Source organism: Acanthochromis polyacanthus, chromosome 14 (genome assembly GCF_021347895.1).
Source record: "Acanthochromis polyacanthus isolate Apoly-LR-REF ecotype Palm Island chromosome 14, KAUST_Apoly_ChrSc, whole genome shotgun sequence".
In the NCBI taxonomy this organism is placed as follows: Eukaryota; Metazoa; Chordata; class Actinopteri; family Pomacentridae; genus Acanthochromis; species Acanthochromis polyacanthus.
This window is the reverse complement of record NC_067126.1, coordinates 15,076,692-15,101,447: the sequence shown is the minus strand read 5'-3', so window position 1 is coordinate 15,101,447 and position 24,756 is coordinate 15,076,692. Positions and strand designations below refer to the sequence as shown.

General features: G+C 42.7%; 2 protein-coding genes across 3 annotated transcripts in view; one reads left to right on the top strand and one right to left on the bottom strand.

The window, feature by feature from the left end:
* Nucleotides 1–9,207: 9,207 nt before the first annotated feature.
* The window catches only part of LOC110962271 (ribosomal RNA processing protein 1 homolog A), a 37,903-nt gene continuing 22,354 nt past the window's right edge, over nt 9,208–24,756 (bottom strand). Inside the window, exons 15-16 of one of the 2 annotated variants that reach the window (XM_022210191.2) lie at nt 20,996–21,062; nt 9,208–9,867 (exon numbers count right to left, since the gene is read on the bottom strand). In XM_022210191.2, the coding sequence (XP_022065883.1) occupies nt 9,653–9,867; nt 20,996–21,062 (282 nt within the window). In that variant the 3' untranslated portion in view covers nt 9,208–9,652. The remainder of the gene's footprint in view (nt 9,868–20,995; nt 21,063–24,756) is intronic. The other variant, XM_051958893.1, reaches the window with a different exon arrangement.
* LOC127537126 (E3 SUMO-protein ligase ZBED1-like) lies at nt 11,061–16,224 on the top strand. The gene is made up of 3 exons (XM_051958979.1): nt 11,061–14,604; nt 14,994–15,130; nt 15,261–16,224. Exons 1-2 carry the CDS (start codon nt 13,711–13,713, stop codon nt 15,120–15,122), a joined length of 1,023 nt encoding a protein of 340 aa, XP_051814939.1. The 5' UTR covers nt 11,061–13,710; the 3' UTR covers nt 15,123–15,130; nt 15,261–16,224.

The following is a 24,756-nucleotide window of genomic DNA, read 5'->3' as shown; positions in this document are numbered from 1 at the left end:
CAAGCGGGCTAGGCAGGCTCTGAGGGCAAGTACCCCTGGATTGGCCGTTTCCAACCCATATCCTGCTGTTGTGGCCACTCTCAATCCAGCGTCACCAAGTATGGTGGACTGTAATACTAACACCACAGAGACGCTCATTCATGCCATGGAATGACTTACCTGGAAGATGGACAAGTTACAGAGGTGAGAGATTTGAGAGCACGTGGCTGTGGGTCTGAGTGGGGCCCAGGGGCTTGCATGGAGCAACAGCGTGCCTGTCACTGTGATTGTGGCAGGTTTGGATGCAGATCCACTTCCAGGGAATTCCAGATGGACAACCACCTACGAGGTCGTTCCCCGCAGCGCAGACCTCAGGGAGAGTACAGCGCCAAGAACTGGACTCCAAGAGACTGGGGAACCCGAGACAATACTGCTGGCTTCTCGCCGCGACCACTTGACAGCGCGGACCAGAGGGAGTCACACTATGCAGAAGGATGTCAGCCACGACGGGGAGTGAGATTCCTGTCTCCTGCTCGACGACCACCATCTTCATCTCCCAACCACCAGGAGCAGGGAAACTTCCAGTAGCTGGTATCGAGACCCGGATGCCAGTGTTGCCACCACAGGGTCACAAGGACAACTCTGCAGCAGCGACTCCGGACCCCGTGATGGACTCTTGTTCGGTGGGTGAGTTTGAGTCTACAGCCTACATTAAAGGACTGGTAGAGGGTGTTGATGTGACTGTGTTAATTGACTCTGGCTCCAATGTTTCTTTGATTTCCGAGAAGTTCAGGATGTCCAGCCCAGCTTTATGTAAACGTGTGTTGAATACACAGTACATGTATGCACGTGCAGTAAATGGACAGTTATTGGACACTTTAGGCACAGTGGCCCTTCCAATAAAATTGGGGGGCAGGTTCTTTGAAGTGACTGTACATGTTGTACGGGGGGCTACACAGGCTGTATTGCTGGGCTTTTGATTTTATGAGTCAGAATCATGCGATTATGGATGTGGGTCATGGGCTTGTCAGCATTGGAGATGTTAACATTCCTCTTTTGCAGGCTACAGACTTTATTCCCACATGTTGTAACATTTCTATGTCTGCTGATGCTATTGTTCCACCTTTCAGTGAGATGATTGTCCCTGTTCAGGTGGAGCCCCCTCGTGTCTCTGAACCAACTACTGACTCTTACCTGGGTTATTTAGAGCCTGAGGTGCATGACAACATGGGGCTGGTGGTTGCTCACACAGTGGCACAAGTGAAGAATGGATGCACTGTGGCACGGCTGCTTAACCCAACTAACCAGGAACTGAAACTGCATTCTGGATCTCATCTCAGAGTGTTTCACCATGTTAATGACTGTGACATACTCGCCCCTGCAGAGGTTTTCGGTTCTTGACAGGTGGATGTCCCCCTACCTGATATAGCTGATTGTCCACTGTCCGACGACCAGAGGCAACAGTTGCAGACCCTGCTGGGGAAGCATCAGGGGGTGTTCAGCCCTGCACAAAGTGGAACAAGCAATCCCAACATGATTAAACACCACATTCAAACGGGTAATCACCCTCCAATAAAGCAACGAGCCTACCGCACTTCGCCTGATAAGCGGAGAGAAATAAACGAACAGGTCCAGCATCTCTTGGAGGATGCCATCATTGAAGAGAGCTGTAGCCCTTGGTCCTCTCCCGTGGTTCTCGTCAGGAAAAAGGACAATACGTGGAGATTTTGTGTGGATTATAGGGGCCTCAATGCTGTGACAGTAAGGGACTCCCACCCGCTGCCACGGGTCGATGACATGCTGGATGCCCTTGCAGGGGCCACCTGGTTCATCACCCTGGACTTTTCGGATGGCTACTGGCAGGTCGAAGTGGCCCAGGAGGACCATGAGAAGACCGCCTTCACCACCGGCCAGGGGCTATACCAGTTCAAGTCCATGCCCATGGGGCTCACCAACGCACCAGCGACGTTCCAGCGAGTTATGGAGCTGGTGTTAAAGGGGTTGCTGTGGCACATATGTATGGTATATCTTGACGACATACTGATATACAGCAGATCATTTGAGGATCACCTCTCTGCTCTGGAGGAGGTCTTCACCCGGATTGGAGCAGCTGGGCTACGACTCAATGCCAGGAAGTGTCACCTAGCCAGGGACCATGTGGTGTTCCTTGGGCACGTCATCTCTGCTGAGGGGATTCGCCCCGATCCTAAAAACACAGAGAAGGTGAAGTCATGGCCTGTGCCGAGGTCTGCCACGGAGGTGCATGCTTTCCTGGGGCTCTGCTCTTACTACAGACGGTTTCTAAGGAGTTTTGCTCAGAGAGCTGCCCTTCTAAGTCACCTCACAGGGAAGGATGTCACAGGGAAGGATGTCCCCTTTCAGTGGACTGCAGATTGCCAGGAGGCTTTTGAGTTCCTGCGGGATGCCCTCTGTACTGAACCTATAATGTGTCACCCAGACTTCAACCATCATTTCATTCTTTACACGGACGCTTCCCAAGTGTCTGTGGGGGCAGTGTTGGCTCAAGATGTTGACGGTCTCGAGAAAGTGGTGGCCTAGGCAAGTCACTCCCTCACAACAACTGAACGGCGATGGTCCACGCAGGCATGTTATTTGGTCGCGGATACGCGAAAATTCACGTATCGAGGTATCAATTTTGAGACCTAACGTGAATCGCCCAAATTCGATGAGAAAAAAAATATGGGGTGTAAGGGGTATGGGGTTGGATCGTACGTAGTTGTCAACAGTGCGCTGGCAAAAGCACGAGTTGGAAACAACGATTGGAGAGCATTATTGAAAGTTAGATGTAGCTGGGAAAGCGAGGTGCATGGTGTGCGACGATGAGACAAAATACAGCGACAGAGGATGCCAAGCGCTGATAGACCACATGAAAATGAAAAATCATGCCAGAAAATTGTACGAAAAGTGCTCTAACTACCAAATGCCCAGCAATTTTTTCACCCGGCGGAGGGAAGAGACGCGACAACAGGACCAAACATACGGGATCAGTAGTGTGTACTTGCAACAACCCAGTGGCATTGCCCCACAAGTTCCTCAACAGAAGAGGCTCACTCCCATGGTCGATCGGAAAGCACACATAGTGATGACTTCATGTGGCTCGTTCAAATTTGAATCCAGTGTAAATATTTGGTTTCATCACATTAACATGACTTTGTGCTGTTTTTGGGGGGTGCCTAGAATGTCCCATACAGACATTTTTTTTAAGCCTTCATGTTTAAAGAATTCTATGTGTCAGAGTTCACCAGAATGCACCATTTCAGCCTTTAAATTTCAAAAGTTTCTTGCAAACCCTCCCCCCGGCTCGGTCGTTCCGCTCCCTCGCTTCCAAGGATTCACTTATTTGGTAATTTTCCAATGACATGCCTGTCCACGTACGACAGAGAGCTGTGGGCGATAGTGTGGGCGGTTCGCCATTTCAGACACTATTTAGGTCTTCACCCATTCACCATTGTTTCGGATCATCGTCCATTGTTGGGTCTTCGACGACTTCCCATTGATAATGACAGAACAGGACGTCGCAGCCGCTGGGCCCTGGAACTGGCCCCTTATGACTGGGTAATTGTGCACAAGAGTGGAAGTCAACACACAAACGTAGATGCTCTTTCACGCAGACCCGACCCCAAGGCAAAGCTGGCGGACAGTGTTGCCCCAGATGTTCTCGTGCACACAGGTACCCAGACAGTTTGGGACGATGGTCCCAGCACTGTGTGCGCCGCAGAGATATACACCCCAACCCCTACAGCAGACCCCAGCGCCGATTCCAGCCCTCGGTTAACTGCTGACCCCCACGTTTGTGTGGATCGGGACTTGATCTACACTCTGTCACACAACGACTCTAATGTCATGGAGCTTCAACAGGCTGACTCTGACATCAAACAGGTGTTGGCTCGGCTGGAGGAGGTCGACGACCTCCCAGATGGCGGTTGAGGGATGCTGGTCGGAGTTTAAAGAGGCTGTAGCATGAGTTTCCCCAGCTGACTTTGGTTGATGGACTGTTGTGCAGGGTTGTGTGGCTGTCAGATGTGGGGCAAACAACACAGGTTGTGGTCCCTGCTGTCTTAGTCCCTGAGGTCCTCGGACATCTGCATGGCACACCTTTGACAGCTCACCTTGCATATGAACGAGTTTTGGCACGTGCCAGAGGGGTATGTTATTGGCCCACCATGTACAGTGACATTAAAGCTTGGTGTGATCAGTGTTATGCCTGCCAGAGGAGAAAGTCCCTGGTTCCCCAACATCGTGCTCCTATGAGAACAGGACAGGCAGAGATGCCTTTCCAGCACGTCGCACCTGACATACTGGAGTTGCCAGTCACCTCTAAAGGTAACCGATATGTTTTGGTTGTGGAGGACTATTTCACTAAGTTTGTCAATTTGTATGCCATTGCTGATCAAAAAGCGACCACGGTTGCTGAGTGTCTCTTTCAGAACTACATTTTGGATCATGGGGTGATGGAAACTCTGCACACAGACATGGGGAGACAGTTTGAGTCAGATGTGGTGAAACATTTGTGCAGGTTGTTGGGTGTTAAGAAAACTCATACAACTCCATACAATCCAAAGTCTGATGGTATGGTAGAGAGGTTTAATAGAACTCTTATCGACCAGCTGGCTAAAACACTCTTGTCATGTGAAGGGGAGTGGGACTCTTTCCTGTTACAGGTTGCTTTTGCTTATAACACCAGTGTACACGCTAGCACCGGGTTCACACCTTACTTCCTCACACACGGCAGGGAGGCCCGGACACCAGTGTATGTGGTGCTAGGGTCACTAGTGTAGGGGATGGGCCCCCGGAGGACTTTGCTGGTTCTCTCCTCAGGTGTTTGGACATTGCTTTTAGTCAGGCGACGGACAACGACATCGTGGAGAGCAAGAGACAAAAGACTCTGTATGACATCAAGTTGAGGCATGACCCTTATGAAGTTGGGGACCTGGTATGGTTAAATGACCCCACGGAGAGCCGCCGTAAACTGGCTCCACACTGGAAGGGGCCCTATTTGGTGCAACGACGAATGGACAGGGATGGTGAAGTGGGTGTCACTTATCAGATATGTAGTCCATTCGGGGAGGACCTCCCTCTCCAGACCATTCATTATGACAGGCTGAGACGTTACAATCTGCCAGTGGTTTTTCCCATGGAGGGCCCATCTGACAACCCCCTCGCTCCTTCATCACCCACTGCATTGCAAGGGGTTGCTGCCACGCCTGGTGGTCCTACAGACTTGTCCTTTTTTGACAGGGGTCTAGGCACTGGCTCTGGTGCTGGTGATTTCCCTGAACAGGCTATTGCCCCACAAAGGTTTTCTCGGGTTGGTAGGTCCTTGCGGCCCCCTACCCATTTGTTGGACTATGTTGTGGAGTGACTGTTTATATGTGCTCATGTTCTCTGACTCCCTTGTTTGAGGGGGGTTGCATGTGTATTATTTTTTTTGTATGTGCTCCTGTTATGGGTTGCCTGGGTTCTGTTTTACAGTTTTGTGTTTGTTAAATAATTGTACCATGGCCTGTTGGCTGAGAGTGTTGTGTTTTCATGCGCACTTCTTTTTCCTCCTTGTCTATGTTTATGTGCTGAGAAAATGGGGACATTTTCTACTGTAAGGGGGGACGCATGTAAGAGTTGGGGGGCGAGTGTGACGGGAGTAGGAGGAGTCTAAAGAGGAAGAGAGAGTGGTAGGGAAAAAAATAATAAATGGAGCATGCTGTTAGCTCAAAAGAGTACCTGTTCGTGAGTTTTTGTCTGTGATAAGAGTAACTTTAAAAGCCATGGATACCTCGGAAAGCTACACTAGCTTAATGCTACATTAGCTTTAATTAGGCTACGACTGAGCAGCTAGCTCGGTTAGCATCGATAATTCACATTAAAGCTAATATTTACTGGATGCTAACTTTCTTCTCTGGTCAGCACACACTGAAATATACTCCACCAACATCTGTAGTGTATGACACACATATCTGACACTAAAGTTGCACATAAAGTTAGATAGTTAAAACAAGCCAACAGGCAGAAAAAGTGTATGTGAAAAGGTTCTGATGCTCTGCCGACAAATAAACCAACAGTTTTTACACCAGAATTAATCCAAACGAGAACAGAGTTTACAGTGAATGAGCATCTCAGCTGCCTCCTCCATAGGACCTGTCAATCATTTCAGACCAGACTATCGGTTAAGTAGCCACGCCCCCTGGCTCTGCAAAACTTTAACGCTCTATATAAAATTCGGTATTGATTTATTGATCTCTCGTTTTGACCATAACAGCTAACGGAAAAAAAATCCTGAGCAGTTGAAAACCAGTCTATCAAATTTTAGTTTTTCCGGTGATGAATTGGGGCCTGGGGCTGCACAGTGGCGTAGTCATAGATATGAAGAGGGTTAGGGTTAGGCTTCATATCTATGGGCGTAGTGGTTAGCACTTTTGCCTTGCAGCAAGAAGATCCTCGGTTCAAATCCCGGCCTGGGTCCGGGATCTTTCTGCAAGGAGTTTGCATGTTCTCTCTGGGCATGCGAGGGTTTTCTCCGGGTACTCCGGCTTCCTCCCACGGTCCAAAAATATCCATCCATCCATCCATTCTCTATATACCGCTTTATCCGCATTAGGGTCGCGGGGGGTGCTGGAGCCTATCCCAGCTGACTCGAGCGAAGGCAGGGGACACCCTGGACAGGTCACCAGTCTGTCGCAGGGCTACATACACAGACGAACAATCACACACACACACTCACACCTACGGGCAATTTAGAGTTATCAATTAACCTCAGCATATTTTTGGACTGTGGGAGGAAGCCGGAGTACCCGGAGAAACCCACGCATGCACAGGGAGAACATGCAAACTCCATGCATACATAAGGTGAAATAGTTCAAAAATACTTTTTTCGTTTTTCTGAGGCACTGGCTTTACACTGCAGGGTGGGAGGTCAATCTAGGTTTTTTTATTAATGTAGGGAGGATTCTGAGGGAATTTCTTAGTTTCAAAAGGAAGAAACTGACATGTGCGCACACAGCTGGAATGGCAACCGGAACAAAGCAGCACACAGACAAAGTTTAACTTCATTCTCTGTTATGGATGCCATTCCTCAATCTTCACACTGCTAATACTTGTTTACTGCTACATTAATGCTATATTTATATATTAATGTTCATAATCTTGCATATTGCACCTTTAAATTACCAGTATCAATGTGGTCAGACATCCCATTTTAATCACATATTTTCTAATGCAATCTGGCCCCCATTGTAATAAGACAGAAGGGCTTAAAAAACAAATATCAATGCCTTACATTAAGAAGAGACTATCATTACACATAACTGAATCCAGGTTAAATGGGTATGTGATATAGTCAATGCACAGCATTTAAATTCTCAAAAGACCTACTCTGTACTCAATGACAAGGCAATTTTCCTGATGACACCAAGTTGAAAATTTTACCATTTCTACAGTCCATGACCTACGATATGAAACTGATGTTGAACTGAGTTGTGCTTTTAGTTAAATGTGAACATGCTACCATACCAATGTTTAGCAGGAAAGAGGTTTCCAAAGTACACATAACACACATGAACATTGTAAAACTGCACTACTAGTGACTACACACAAAGCATAGCTAAAGCTGATAGCATTTATCATTGCATTTAGCAGGTTTTGGTCATAAATCAAAGAGTTAAACAAGCTGATCTATTAACCATGGTGTCAGTGGAAAAGTCATAAGATCACAGAAGACCCAGAGCCAGCCCTAACTATAAGCTTTATCCAACAGTAAAGTTTTAAGGCTAATCTTAAAAGTAGAGAGGTTCTCTGCCTCCCAAACTGGGAGCTGATTCTACAATTGAAGAGCTGATAACTGAAAGTTCTGCCTCCCATTCTGCTCTAGAAGTAGAATGTAAGTCCGCACTCCACAAGGGAAGAGCTCTGTTGGGATAGTATGGAACTATGAGGTGTTAAAGACATAATGGAGCTTTGTCATTAAGCACTTTGTATGCTAGGCGAAGGATTTTATGCTTAATACTAAACAGGAAGCCAGTGAATATAATTAATATGGGAGAAACATTACCTCTGTTGCTGGTTTCTGTCATAACACAGGCTGCAGTATTTCGGATCAACTGGAGGTTTTCAAGAGAGTTATTGAAACATCCTAATATTAAGGAATTCCTGCCTAGTCCAGCCAAGAAGCTGGATGTTCTTTTGATAATATTGATCAGGTGCAAGGCCATTCCACACAAGTGCTTTATTTGAGTTAAAGGACATCCTAGTTGAAAATACATCCAAGATGTTAAAACATTTCAGTCTGAAACAAAAGTTTTGAACTGACTGACTGGCATCACTGAACCAACTGCAAGTATAAAAACCATAGACTGTATATAAAGTGGACGTAGCATCTGGCTCCAAAATTGAAGCCCACCCGGAAGTGTCAAAAACTTGCAATATCACACCGTCTGCTAGGGTTGGCTCCAAAAAGCTTTTGCTCCATAGACCCCAATTCATTTTTGGAAAAAATCAAATTTAATAGACTGATTTTCTATGGCTCAGGATTTTTTTCCCGTTAGTTTTCATGGTCAAAATGAGAGATCAGGTGGCCGATCTTAAAATAAATCAGTACTGAATTTTAAATAAATCGTTAAAGTTGGCGGAGCCAGAGGGCGTGGCTATACTTGATAGACAGCAACAGAAGCCTCTGCGTTAAAATGTGGGTGGGATAAGAGAGTCTTCAGCCAATCCTGCCCCTAGTTGCTCTCCGGTCCAGCCTGTTTGATGACGCTTTCTACGTCACTGGCTCCAAAAAATCCAAAACGGCGACCACGAAGTAGCAAAATCCGGGCTTCATTTTCTCGGCGTTGAAACCAACGGGTGACGTCACGGTTAGTTCACGCCTGATAAAAACTCACCAGGTTGTTTTGACTTTTCTCAGGGATTTGTAAATGCCAGGATGAAATGGTTGTTTGCCTTATAATGGTTATTTTATGCAGACTTTGGGCAGCTTTTTAAATCTGGGCTTGATGACACTCCAAAATAATGAGAACAAAAGGTCCCGAATATTTAAGTACGAACAAGACAGGTTCCACGCATCACTCTCCAAGAGGTTCTTATCATTGGAATCGTTAGTGTAACTCCAGACTCTAATTTGATGATTCTAAAAGTGTGATAAATATGCAATGGTCTTGCCTTTTCCATACATGTGACTTATCACAATACTTAAATTATGCAACTCACTACCAAATGTCCATTTTATGCATCATTTATTTGAGTGTACCACGTTGACCTGTAAGCACGGTTTTGGAGAGAGGGAATTTTTGCTTGCTCAAATCTGTTTGTAAAGACCATAGAATGTAATTAATTTACATCCCTCTACATTCTTTCTTGAGTGCCACTCTCCTTAAAAAATAACACATTTATTGCTGCAAATATAACCAAATCACTTTCAAAGACTAACAGTGGTCTATAGTTAGTTTGCTGTAGAATACTTTTATCACATCCACATGGAACATTTGTAAAAAAAAAATAATGTAAATGAAAGCACAAGTAGCTTTATTAAAACCATCACTCAAAGAATTGAGATCCAACACTGATATCACATACACATGTAGATACTTTCAAATTTTTCCAAAAGGGTCTGTTATTAAAGAGCTCACAGAGAACATTTCTGTCCATGATCTGTCACCGGAAGTTAAAAAAAGTCAGCTGCTAAGGGTCGCGGTTTGGGTGTGCTCTTTGGAGTATTGGAGCTGGTTTTGTTACTCTTTGGAGTCTTTTTGATGTTGGAGGAGAGCGGAATGGGTGAAGACTTTAAGACCCCAAACTTGGGTTTCTGCTGTGGGTCAAATGGCACTCGTGATGAACCATCTGGACTCACCAGCAGGCTGCGATCAGTCTTCTTAAACTCTGAAAGACACATGGAAAATAATAAGTCAAGAAATTGAATGAATGTACATTTTCTTCTACCACTGTGTGTTACTTTAATTTCCCCAAAAATAAAGAGCTTGGAGGTAAAAGTTCCCCCAGTTTATTGATTGCATTTCCGCAACAGGCCTAAACCATATTAAAAGCTGAATAGCCTCAAATTCTCGTGTAATGTACCATAAAGCCTGGACTTGATTCATTAAGCTTCCTCAAACAGTACAGGGTAGCAGATCAGGGTCTGCTCAGTTTCTTTAGAAGTCTACGCTAACTTCTTAATAGGCATTCTCGGCCCAAGCTAATAAGCATTCTTAACCCAGCTAAGAAGCATTATTAGCCCAAGACAAAAATTGTGCCTTCATATCAAAAATACAACAGAATAGAATTCCTTTTATTGTCAATAGTCTGTCAGTGCATTATAAATAAATACAAGGTGCATAAGATAGTCAATGGACCAGTACTGTCTATCTGAGGGTAGCAGGTCAAACAGATGGTGTCCTGGATGGAATTGGTCCTTAAGTGTGTTTGCTGCTCTAATGAGGTAATAAGAGCTGAATAAGTCCTTTAAAGAAGGCAGTGAGCAGCTAATGATCCAGTAGGTGATGTTGGTGATCCTCTGGAGGGCTTTTTACCAGATTGTTTTCTGAACACCACACCGTCAGTCTTTGGACTATATCTCTGTAGGCGGACTCATCTCATCCTGCACAGCCAACCACAGTCTTGTCATCAGTGAACCTAATGATGGCGTTAGAGTTATGGATAGCGGGACAGTCATACATGCACAGTGAGTAGAGGATGGGGCTCAGCACACAGCCCTGTGTGGAGCCAGTGTTAGTTAGGCGGATAAGACCAAAATTTGGGGTCGATAGTTCACTTTTTCAGGAAAGCACCAAATTTGGTACAGACATAGTATATGACCATACAAATGATTTAAGAGGAGTACCCCAAAAATCTAAGCCCCCTGGTGGCCGCCATCTTGAATTCAAATATGGCCGCCTTGCTAAACCTATTTATTAGAGGTGTAAAGATAAACGGATACGAATCGATAATCTATTCTCACCTTTAGAGATATGAATACATCGATCGGCGTGTCTCTGGATTGATCTATATCTGCTGTGGACCGGTCGATGTCCATTTAAAAACATATGAATCGGTTTATTTGAGCTCTGCTACTAAAGATGGCCGCCCAAGTCTCGCGAGACTCTCGCGGTGACATATTACGAAAGTTTCGTTCTTGTAGCATGTTAGCGGGTTGCTGATAGAACTGAAACCATTTACAGTGCACCCTCAAATCGAAAGTTTGGAAGATCTTTGGATTTTACAAGAAGGATGAAAAGTTGGATAAAAGTCTGGCCGTTTGTAAAGTGTGTAAAGCAGTGATTAAGTACCGTATTTTCACGGCTATAAGGCGCACATAAAAGTCTTAGATTTTCTTCAAATTGTGCGGCGCGCCCTATGGTGCAGTGCGTCCTGTGTGTTGTTGTTGTAAGGCGGACGTAGACCAGGTGGTTTTTTCCACGCATCACCATCGCTGTTGATCTGTGACTCTATGCGTGCCCATCTCACAGCCGATGTGAAAAAACAAGTGAAACAAATGAACTCTGAGCTTGCTGTCATTCCGGGAGGCCTGACAAAGGAACTCCAACCGCTGGACATCGGTGTGAACCGGCCGTTCAAAGTAAGGCTGCGAGCGGCGTGGGAGCGATGGATGACTGATGGGGACCACAGTTTCACTAAGAGTGGAAGGCAGCGCCGGGCGAGTTACGCCACAATTTGCCAATGGATTGTAGATGCTTGGGCTAACGTGTCTGCTGGCACTGTTGTTCGAGCTTTCGCAAAAGCCGGCATCATTTCCGAGGCGCCGCACGGCACGGAAAGTGACTCTGACAGTGAAGAAAGTGAACCTGGCATGTTTGATGGAGGTTTAGCGCAGCTGTTCAATTCAGAAACAGAGGATGAGGACTCCCATGGGTTTGATTAATGACGATTACCGGTAAAAAAAAAAATGTAAATACCAAACTCAGTTTTGCTCCCGCTCTATTTTTAAATACGCACACTTGTGTGCTTGTTTAATCCGTGTGTTTTACCATGCCCGCGACTATTGATGATTAAAAAAATGTTAGTACTCTGTAATCAATACTTAAATAAAGCACAACCAAACTCAGTTTTGCTCCCGCTCTATTTTTAAATACGCACACTTGTATGCTTGTGTGTGTGTGTTGTTGTAAGGCCGACGTAGTAGAGGACACCATGAGAACGTTAAAGGGGGAAGTGTGGGCATGGATTGTATATAAAACCCTCGCCATATAATCAGGTGCGCCTTATGTGTGTGTTAAATACAGTAATGGCACACATAACTGAGACTGCGCCTTTTGGTACAGTGCGCCTTTTGGTCGTGAAAATACGGTACACCGGGAGCACCACTAATCTTAGCACTCATCTGTCGAGATGGCACGGAGACATCTACGCGGATGACCAGGGATCTGTGGACGCTACTGCTACCAAAGCTAGCATGAGCAACAACTCAAAAGACAAAGACAGTGGATTTAAAAACTTCTTCCAGCCCCAACTTAGCCACAACTCTGAGAGGTCCAAGGTAATCATGGCATCAATAGCCCGCTTCATTGCCAAGGACTTAAGACCCTATAGTGTCGTTGAAAATGATGGATTTCGTGACATGTTACACGCGCTAGAGCCGAGGTATAAGATACCAAGTAGGCAACATTTCACCAACAAGTGCGTGCCAGAGTTGTATGCTAAAGTTAAGAGCAAAGTTAAGGAACAACTGTCCACTGCAGAGGGGGTGGCAATAACTACTGACTCTTGGACTTCATGTGCTATGGACTCATTTGTGACCATTACAGCTCACCACATCACCCCTGGTTGGGAGTTAAGAGTGACGTCTTACAGACACGAGTATTCAATGAGTCCCATACAGGTAAAAATATAGGTGTTTTGCTGAAAGAAGCCTGTGTGAACTGGGACATTGCTGATAAAGAACCAGTCCTGGTAACTGATAATGCTAGAAACATGATTCTAGCTGGTGTGGAAGCAGAGATGGCCCCTCATCTTCCCTGCTTTGCTCACACATTAAATCTGGCCTCCCAGAAAGGCCAGATTCATTGCCAAGGACTTAAGACCCTATAGTGTCGTTGAAAATGATGGATTTCGTGACATGTTACACGCGCTAGAGCCGAGGTATAAGATACCAAGTAGGCAACATTTCACCAACAAGTGCGTGCCAGAGTTGTATGCTAAAGTTAAGAGCAAAGTTAAGGAACAACTGTCCACTGCAGAGGGGGTGGCAATAACTACTGACTCTTGGACTTCATGTGCTATGGACTCATTTGTGACCATTACAGCTCACCACATCACCCCTGGTTGGGAGTTAAGAGTGACGTCTTACAGACACGAGTATTCAATGAGTCCCATACAGGTAAAAATATAGGTGTTTTGCTGAAAGAAGCCTGTGTGAACTGGGACATTGCTGATAAAGAACCAGTCCTGGTAACTGATAATGCTAGAAACATGATTCTAGCTGGTGTGGAAGCAGAGATGGCCCCTCATCTTCCCTGCTTTGCTCACACATTAAATCTGGCCTCCCAGAAAGGCCAGATTCATTGCCAAGGACTTAAGACCCTATAGTGTCGTTGAAAATGATGGATTTCGTGACATGTTACACGCGCTAGAGCCGAGGTATAAGATACCAAGTAGGCAACATTTCACCAACAAGTGCGTGCCAGAGTTGTATGCTAAAGTTAAGAGCAAAGTTAAGGAACAACTGTCCACTGCAGAGGGGGTGGCAATAACTACTGACTCTTGGACTTCATGTGCTATGGACTCATTTGTGACCATTACAGCTCACCACATCACCCCTGGTTGGGAGTTAAGAGTGACGTCTTACAGACACGAGTATTCAATGAGTCCCATACAGGTAAAAATATAGGTGTTTTGCTGAAAGAAGCCTGTGTGAACTGGGACATTGCTGATAAAGAACCAGTCCTGGTAACTGATAATGCTAGAAACATGATTCTAGCTGGTGTGGAAGCAGAGATGGCCCCTCATCTTCCCTGCTTTGCTCACACATTAAATCTGGCCTCCCAGAAAGCTTTTCAAGTGGATACTGCTGCAAGGCTGCTTGGAAAGGTGAGGAAGGTGGTTGGATTTTTGCACCGTAACATAAGGGGAGCTGAAATCCTAAGGGAGAAACAACAGCAACTGGCGTCACCATCACACAAGCTCATCCATGATGTGCCCACCCGTTGGAATAGCTCATTGGACATGTTGGAGCGCTTTCTAGAGCAGCAACCTGCAGTCTTTGCCACACTTCTGTCAAGGGAGCTCAGAAAAGGGGAGGAGATGAACACTCGTAAGGAGAATGACATCTGCAATGCTGAAGACATTGTCAAAGTGATGTCTCCTTTCAAAGCTGTGACCACCATCATGTGCGAAGACGAACAACCCACCATCTCAATGACTGCCCCACTCAGATCCAAACTTCTAAAGCACTTTGAGGCTTCTGATGAAGACACATCACTCATGACAGAGATGAAAAAGGCTTTTAAGAATGACGCTGAGAAGCGGTACACACACCTCCATGACCTCCTCTACACTGCATCTGCTCTGGACCCTCGCTTCAAAACATTGCCATTCCTGAGTAATCATGATGCCGAGAAGATCTTCACAAATATGGCAGCGGAAGCAGCAGTCCTGTATAACGAAGTATACCAACACTAAACACTAATTCATTTCAAATACAATAAATGAGTACAGTGTATTCTAACATTGTGCTTTGATAATATGTCTATAAATAAGAAAACAAATGTTAAATCTTACAACAGGGGGCATGATCTTATTTCAGTTGCTAAGAGTAGAGTAAAAGAGTGATCAACCATATTGTGTGAAGAATTTTACTAAGAATATTGTGATATGACAATAGTTGTATTGTGTGACTTGTGTTACTACATGAATTTACTGTCAGTATAAACTATATTTCATGTTATCACAAACTGTTTACCAGTTAATTTAACTGTTATCAGTGTTATCTGTTTATCATTGATAACATTGAAATGCTATGTCTTTTACATTTTCTTTTTTTTTTTTTTTACAAGGAAGCAGAGACGACCAACAATCAGGGACATCCAGTTCAGGCGGATCCAGTGTGGACAAATCCAGCTCAGAGAAACGGTGCACATGGAGATCAAGACAACAACATAGTCAGTCCCCCAGATCCAGGATGATCCAAAACGTGGGTTGTTTTTTTTTTTCCAATCCTTTCTGATTTATAAGTAGATAAATAAATGGTAATCTTGAAGTGACAGAAAACTTAATTCATGACAGCAAAATCAGTTATTTACAGAAGTTGTCTTGTATTTCAGATGCAGCCCCTCCTTGCAAAAAGAAAAAGAAAAGTGCAGCACTGGGCCAGCTTTTGGGAGACATATATGAAGTGAAAACAGCAGCAACGGCAATATCTTCAAAGGCCAAAGCCAGTGCGGTACAGAGAGCATATTCCTTTGCCCCTGAATGACAACCCACTACAGTGGTGGAAAGCACAAGTGGACCTACCACTACTGTCAGCTCATGCAAAAAAAATACCTCTGTATACCAGCCACCAGTGTGGCATCAGAGAGAGTATTCAGCACTGCAGGAGACATTGTCTCAGTACAACACAGTGTACTGCAACATGATCATGTTGATCAATTAATCTTCCTCAAAAAGAATCTTGACAAGTAAAGGCATTCATGAACTTTTCACTATTTGTGAGATTACATGTACGAATAGTGTTGTACATAATCTTGTGAAACTTATGTTTTGCACAAGTATAGTTAAGTGAAGGGAAGTGAGTGTGCAAGGATGCATTCAGGTTTTGTCTCACAGAAGACTGAAAACAAGAAGTAAATGATTGATATAATAAAAAAGTGTTTTATTCTCCATTGTTTGTGGAGATTTTGTATTGGTCCGTGTTAAAGACCTAGATGCACAGTTTACAGCAGAACAGCAGCTGCAGTTTAGTTTACTGTGTGGCACTTTATTGTATCTTGCACTTATGTTACTGTGGTGTTACAACACCTGAAACTTTATGCCCAGCTTGCTTAGGGCTCTCTATATTATTATTGTTACCTTAACAAACAGCACTACAAAAACAAAGTTGTCGGAAGTATTTTGTTTTCATCCTCCTTTGTATGTTTTTTTTTAATCTACTTTGTGCCATTTGTAAACACTGAATAGTGTTGAAAAGCACTATTGCACTGAAGTGGTCAATGTTAATATTTTTTCATATGATGCATTAACAGTCTGATCTGTTTGAAAAATAAACAGAATGACATTGTTCTGACCTCATACATTTCTTTCATTTTTTTCCACAGATTTAAAGTGCATCGCATCGAATCGCATCGAATTGCATCGAATCGTAGTGTATTAAAATGTATCCTTGGTGAATCGTATCGTAAGACGTATCTAGATTCGTATCGGATTGCCACCTAAGAGAGAGATACACACCCCTACTATTTATGTAACATCTCCCTTAATATGGCAGATACAAAGTTACTTTCAAGATCTACCCCCATTGTTTACGGGTCTGCGGATTCAATAAAGCCATTTATAACATTGTTATATATAACAGCTACCAGGGGGCTTAGATTTTGGGGTACTCCTCTTAAATCAATTGTATGGTCATATACTATGTCTGTACCAAATTTGGTGCTTTCCTGAAAAAGTGAACTATCATTTGACTTGTCTGCCTAACTATGTTGAGTGTGATGATGGGGGAGAGGTGGTTTCTTATTCTGACTGTCTGGGGATGGTCGGTGAGAAAGTCCTTGATCCAGAACGGATGATGGCAAAAGGGCTGTGAAAGTCATGGGCCACTCAGTTCAGTGATCAGTCTCTTGGGGATAAAAATGTTGAAGGCGGAGGCTGTTGAAGGCGGAGGCAAAGGCTATGAAAAGCATCCTCACATTGCTCCCCTGGTGCAATGTGACTGAATACAGATAGCCTCAGACACCACTCACACACTGCACAGTCACCATAGTCTGCTCCCCTCAGGTCAGAGACACAGGTCACTCATTTTAAGACCAAGAGAGCCATGTCAAGTTTTGTGTCTACATCCATCAGATGTATGAATGGCTGAGCCATTTTATTTATTTTAATACCATCTCTATAGATATTTTTAATTATTGATGTATCTTGTTTATTTTTATGATCTCTTACTAATCCCACGAGGGGAAATTCTGATTTTCGCATATCCCCCCAATTGGGGGTGTCAGAGCGCAGGGTCAGCCATGGTACAACGTCCCTGGAGCAGGAAGGGTTAAGGGCCTTGCTCAAGGGCCCGACAGACTTTTACACAGCCACTGCCCCAGTATTTGGCACCTTGCACTTTTGTAAGGATAACATATGTTTTTTTTTTTAATCCTAAATTTGTACCAGTATATTTATCTATTATCTCTGGTATGTTGGATGTGTTGTGTGTATAGTATATTGCTTGTGTTTATTATGTATGTTATGTTGTTGTGTACATGAATTGTATGTACAGTATATGCACAGATGCTCTGGCACAATCGAAGTTCTTTGAATTTCAATTGAATTTGGTGTTGGAGGCAGGTCAGTGCAGTGAGAAGAGCAGTGGCAACGGCATCCACTGTAGTCCACAGTCCTGTTGGCTCTGAAGGCAAACTGGTGTGGGCTGAAGGTTGGTTGGAGGTTGACTTTCCTGTGCTGTAAAAAACAGCCTCTAAAAGCATTTCATAAGGACTCGTGTGAGGGCTACTGGGCGGCAGTCACTCAGCCCTCTGATGATAGACTTTTTGGCAGTTGGATAGATGTTGAAGGCTTCAAACAGGATGGGATGATGTGAACAGAGACAGGCTGAACATTTTTGTAAAGACAGAAAGCTGATCTGACCATTCTATTAATTCTTCCCGTCACATCACCAGGGTCAACACAAAAATGGTGATGAGACATCTTATATTGTAATATTATGAAGTGGAAAGATACTGTGTTGTTGCTGTGTTTCACTCATTTTTTAATTAGCTGGTTAAATATAAAAAGAACACACATTTCACCTTATTCACACTGACCACATACAGTGGGTACGGAAAGTATTCAGACCCCTGGAAATTTTTCACTCTGTGTCATTGCAGCAATTGCCAAAATCAAAAAAGCTCATTTTATTTCTCAATGTACACTCAGGACCCCATCTTGACAGAAAAAAACAAATGTAGAATATTTTGCAAATTTATTAAAAAAGAAAAACTGAAATATCACATGGTCATAAGTATTCAGACCCTTTGCAGCGACATTCATATTTAACTCACATGCTGTCCATTTCTTCTGATCCTCCTCGAGATGGTTCTGCTTCTTTATTGGGGTCCAGCTGTGTTTAATTAAACTGATTGGACTTGATTAGGAAAGGCACACACCTGTCTATATAAGACCTTACAGCTCACAGTGCATGTCAGAGCAAATGAGAATCATGAGGTCGAAGGAACTGCCCAAGGAGCTCACAGACAGAATTGTGGCAAGGCACAGATCTGGCCAAGGTTACAAAAGAATTTCTGCAGCACTCAAGGTTCCTAAGAGCACAGTGGCCTCCATAATCCTCAAATGGAAGAAGTTTGGGATGACCACAACTCTTCCTTGACCTGGCCGTCCAGCCAAACTGAGCAATCGTGGGAGAAGACCCTTGGTGAGAGAGGTAAAGAAGAACCCAAAGACTATCAACTATCACTGCAACCCTCCACCAGTCGGGGCTTTATGGCAGAGTGGCCCGACGGAAGGCTCTCCTCAGTGCAAGACACATGAAAGCCTGCATAGAGTTTGCCAAAAAGACATGAAGGACTCCCAGACTATGAGAAATAAGATTCTCTGGTCTGATGAGATCAAGATTGAACTTTTTGGTGTTAATTCTAAGCGGTATGTGTGGAGAAAACCAGGCACTGCTCATCACCTGCCCAATACAATCCCTACAGTGAAACATGGTGGTGGGAGCATCATGTTGTGGGGGTGTTTTTCAGCTGCTGGGACAGGACGACTGGTTGCAATTGAAGGAAGGATGAATGCGGCCAAGTACAGAGATATCCTGGAGGAAAACCTCTTCCAGAGTGCTCAGGACCTCAGACTGGGCCAAAGGTTCACCTTTCAACAGGACAATGACCCTAAGCACACAGCTAAAATAACAAAGGAGTGGCTTCAGAACAACTCTGTGACCGTTCTTGAATGGCCCAGCCAGAGCCCTGACCTAAAAACAATTGAGCATCTCTGGAGAGACCTCAAAATGGCTGTCCACCAACATTCACCATCCAACCTGACAGAACTGGAGAGGATCTGCAAGGAAGAATGGCAGAGGATCCCCAAATCCAGGTGTGAAAAACTTGTGTCATTCCCAAGAAGACTCATGGCTGTACTAGCTGAAAAGGGTGCTTCTACTCAATACTGAGCACAGGGTCTGAATACTTATGACCATGTGATATTTCAGTTTTTCCTTTTTAATAAATTTGCAAAACTTTTTACATTTCTGGTTTTTCCTGTCAAGATGGGGTGCTGAGTGTACATTAATGAGAAATAAAATGAACTTTTTTGATTTTGGCAAATGGCTGCAATGACACAGAGTGAAAAATTTCAAGGGGTCTGAATACATTCCGTACCCACTGTACAAGGTATGTCATCACAGTTCTTAACTGGCATAATTCCTCCATTCAATGCAATGATAAATACTCTAGACGCATGAAGAGTGACATATTTTGATGATTATGGCATATATCTCATATTTTCGAAGATCAATCAATAAAAAATTTGCAATACAAAAATGTCTAACTTCAGAAAGGTAGTATAAAAGTTCATTTATACATTCTGTATTTAGTTAGGGACCTACAAATTACTGCATCAATGCAGTGTGACATGGGACCAATCACCATTTGGCACTGCAAAGGTGTTTTTGAAGCCGAGATTGCTTTGATAACGGCCTTCAGCTCATCTGTATTTTCAAGTCAAGTGTTTCTCAACTTCTTCTGAACAATACTCCATGTGAGGTTCAGGTCAAGAGAGTTGGCTAGCCAATCAAGCACAGTAATATCAGCAAACCATGGTCATGGTCAGGAAACCATTTGTAGTAGTTTTGACACAGTTTGCAGGTGCTAAATCCTGCTAAAAATGAAAACTGGCATCTACACAAAGCTCTTTAGCAGACAACCAATCAAAATGTTAAATTAGAAATATTAAATTCTGTTCAGGTTTTTTCAGATGCATGAGTACACTTCACAAGACAAAGGGGATTGACTAGGTTTACTCTGGTTTGGTTCGTACAAAACAACATTCACATCTGATCCTCTGCGACAGTATCAAACAGCAGATGTAAAAAATAAACAAGTGTGCCACAGCTTTTCATTTCACTGAAATTACTTAAACTAAGTCATTAGAAATTAATTTTCTGTTGATTCCTTATTTTTTCTTCAAGCTTTTATATCAGTCTCTTGTCTCTATATAGCGTAAAGCACAAAGTGTAGATGACGAGATGATGACAGATACATATTTGTAACTAAAAGGAATGGCATTTTAGAAGAAAGGTTTTCTACCAAGTGGCACATGAAAATCAAAAAAAAAATTTGCAGAAATCCTTTGTTACTGTCTTTTTACTGTTTCATCAAACAATGGTAGTTGAATGACTTAAGGGTCATCTATTTATCAAAATACTAATTAAAGCTAAATTACTGTTTGCTCATAGTGTCTTCAGTTTGCTTATATTAAATCAGATGCCACAGAGAAGGCTACACACTATTTTTTTTTAATGTGTCATGTTTATCAGTATCCTCTCTGCACATGCTTGGCTTTACAAGCTGTACTGTAGACTTGATTAAGAGACTAGATGAAGCCCACCCAAAGAGCCATTTCCTGCAGTTGGCACACTCTGCAGCAAAAACTTGAAAGGCACCATTTTTCATTGTTTTGCACAGAACACTTTGTGACCTTTCAACTAATTGAACTTTGTATTATGAACTATGATATAGTTCATAATGTATATGAACTAAACTTTGTATTAAAGTACTTTGCTTCTTACATAGATTTTTCATGAAATGCATCTTTATTATTTAGCATATAAAGCTAATTTTCTTACCAGCTGTTTTATTATTCTTGAGACCGAAGGTCACCTTCTTGGATTCTGAACTGGGAGTTTGAATCTTCTGCAAAATAAACACAAAGTTAAATAGTTACACACACAGTATCAGTATCCCATGATTGTGACTATGCTAATGTGGAGCATGCCGATTCCGTAGTCCTGCCCTGCATCATTTCTTGCATTGAAAATAGATTTAACTCTGCTCCCCTTTTCAGCTTCTGAAGAGATGGCATTACAGACCACTATACTACTTCTTTCCCTTTTGGCTTTTTCCTTCAAGGGTCGCCACAGCGAATCATCTGCTTCCAATCACAGACCACTAAACGTTTAGCATTATTACCATGAAAGAATTGAGTACACAATGAGTAAGTAGCAAGAGCAATGACATTCATTTTAAGAAATGTAAAAGGTTTTTAAATAAAAACCAATCTAACCGATTTATAAGTGGTCTTTGTTGTCAGACAAATTACAGATTTTAAGAAATACTTTTTGAGGTTTTGACAAAGTGAGGACCGAACCACAAGCTCATATCCTCAGGCCATGGAATAGACTGATCTTGAGTAGGTATTATAAATATTCTAAATATTAAATGCAATACGTAAAACTAAAGCAATCAAAGAATTTCTCTAAGCCCAGAGTATCTGTATATCAACAACCAGTAGTGTGCTTCTGTGCTGCTTTACACATTTTCCCCCCAGAGGTTCAGTCTGACATCTGAATGCCTGCCAGTTAATTACAAGTCCTTCATTAGATAGCACTTTAAAGTCATTAACACAACAGTGTAAAATTAAGTGGTGGGTAATTTAATATACAAGTTGCAGTGTAATTACTGCTGGCAGAGTTAAATAAGTGGAAACATTGTCAACAATATCTACACCACCCTTTGAAACTCTTTCAGGTCAACACACACAGTCCTGTTTATTTTCAGTGCGCCTCTGGATGTGGAGCTACCAATTTCTCATCTGTAGTTACTGGCCTCATTGACCTCCAAAGCATTTACCGTATTGTCTTATGCATTGTTTGTCAGTCGTTTATCTGCTACCCTGCTCTTTCTCCCCTTTACTCGCACACCAACAAGCCTCATTCTGGTGGAGGAGAGTTTATTTTCCTCCTCTTGCCAAGACCTACTCAAAGAGAATCCATAGAAATCTTTGGATTTGTTGTTTTTCTCTGTAGAATTTTTGTCACCTTATTATGTAAAGTGCCTAAAATATTCCGATTTGGTGCTATATAAATCAAACTGAATTGAATCTAATTCAGTTGTTTCCTTACCTAAGCTTGGGAAATCGCTGAGGTTTAACAAATGTGTTAAATGTAATTCTCTCCTTCTTAAACACTAAGCTTATTTTTATTGTTCTGAAAAAGGTCTTTTAAAGATGCACAGAGAAATTTTTTTTAATGAAAACAGCAGATATTGTGGAAGGGGAATTCATTTTCAGAAGTGGCACGCAGCTGGTATCAGTTAAAATACTCTGATAAAACCCAGTGCACACCAACTACCGAGCACTGAGCACAGATAAGCACAGTCAGAGACAAGATAGAGAAAAGGCTTACATTTTAGCCAACACAACCATGCAAAACCACAAATATGCAAAACATGTGGCAGGTTCAGCTTGTTGTAGAATTAAATTATGGAATTTAAAGAATCATCAGATTTTAACTTTTCAGCTGATCGGGCCTGACATGTTTCCACTATAAATGAACCACTTAACAAAATCACTTTATTCTATAATGTTTTCAAAGCTAAAAAACAAAAACAGAATCCATGACAGTACTTAGCAACCATATGACAAAAATTCTATTTAGCTGAACTTCAGGGTCTTTCTCCCCAGAGCACAGAGGAGAGTATGGAAACTAATTAAAAATTTAAGTAGATAAATGTCAATAGTAAGTAGGGACACTTTTTTTTTTTAACCAGTTTTGGTAACACAGGGATTTTTTTTTAAATTTTTACAAAAACGCATACAATTAAAAACTTTCTTTGTGTCCTTTTAAAACATTTATAGCATTATAACTCGGTTATACCGCATACAAGACATTTGTGAGTTCCCTCTACTTCGGTTATGCTGTTGCTATAGAGGTGCAGAACTTTGGACAGTCGTGAAGAATGAGTCCACAGTGAGATAAATGTCACAGAAGCACAAAACTCCCCAAAATGAAAAATTACAAAATTAAAAATCCTTTAAACTTTCCAAAGTGATAATGGTGCTCCTCAAAGGCTGGTCAGGTTGGTACTGTAATCTAATGTGAATGGATCTGGGTGAATGGGCCCGAAAAATTGTTCCTAGTTGGGAAAATTTGAGTACTGTCCAACTGTCGACAGGGTCTGGCTAAGTCACATTCTGACTGCAGTCTGGCTCCCTCACCTTTTCAGTGTCTTTTGGACACATTTTGGACTGTTTGGTTTTCAGCAGCCACATTTCTCACGTAATACCACAAAGCTAAACCAACATATTTCATATTTTATAAAATACTTTGTGACTATATTAGAACTGTATTACAACCCCCTGTGTCACTGGATTTCTGTTATCCTTATTAAATGTTGTTATAGACAATATCTCCCGACAGTGGCTGCTGCTGGATGTTTTATTCTTTTTGTCAAATCATGTTGTGATTTCATGAAATGGCAATATTGTGTCAAACACATACGGATGTGTTTCTCTCTGATATGAGTGGGATTTTCATGAGCTGCATATTTCATGGCTGGACAGATGGTAGGAAACTGCATACTGCAGACATTGATCAGGAATGACTGGAGCATGACGTGACAAAGAGTTCAAGGTATTGACTTGGCCTCCAAATTTCCCAGATCTCAGTCTGGTCGAACATCTTTGGTATGTCATGGAACAACAAGTTGATTCCATATATGCTCCATATAACACGATCTGCTGGTAACATCTTGGTGCTTGATACCACAAGACACTTTCAGAGGTCTGTGGAGTCCAGACCTCATTGGCTTAGAGCTGTGCTTGCCATTATCATCTATGTGAAGCTTAGAGGAAGAAAAACATGTTTCAAGGCTCTAAACTGCACAGGACGCCATTTTTGAGTGTGCAAATTAAAATTCCGCATGGTTGCATTTGTGCAAGTGTGTGATGATCATCAGGCTGACTGGAAACACACTAGCCATCATGAGCAGCAAATGAGTTAGCTGTTATGTTTGAAAGTAGTACTTTTTTCTTCTTTATTGGTTTTCTCCCTGTCTTAACTATGAAACAATCCATTTTGCCGTTACTGTGTTCCAAAGACAAAATCATCTACTGCGGATTTTTTTTTTTTAAATGTTGAGAGAGAAATCCAACCCAGACATATCTGATGATCAGAGTGCAGATGCAGACTGGGAGATCTCAAATGAGTTAGTTAAACAGAAGGAGCTCACTACACTTAATCACAATCGCTAATGCAGTGCTAGGGCTGAAAAGTCAAAACAAAAATAACACATTTTTGGTCTCTCGGCTGTTTGAGCGAACTGCAGCTGTCTGGTTAGCATTTACAACAACAGTAAACTGCAGTGTCTATAAGCAGATGATCAGCAAGTGTTCATAGGGCTGATATCAGAAGACAAAATAAATACACATTTTTGTTAAAATATTTTACAAAATCTAAAGTTTCGAATTGCTGTACCAAAACAGGGGTGTTTGGGGAGTGGAGGGGGGCAACCAAATCATGTGCTGGTGGGACCAAGAGAAATCTGGTCACACCAGTGCTACCAGTGAAAAAGTTAGTCCGAAGTCCTGTCTTTTGAGAGTTTTGAAATC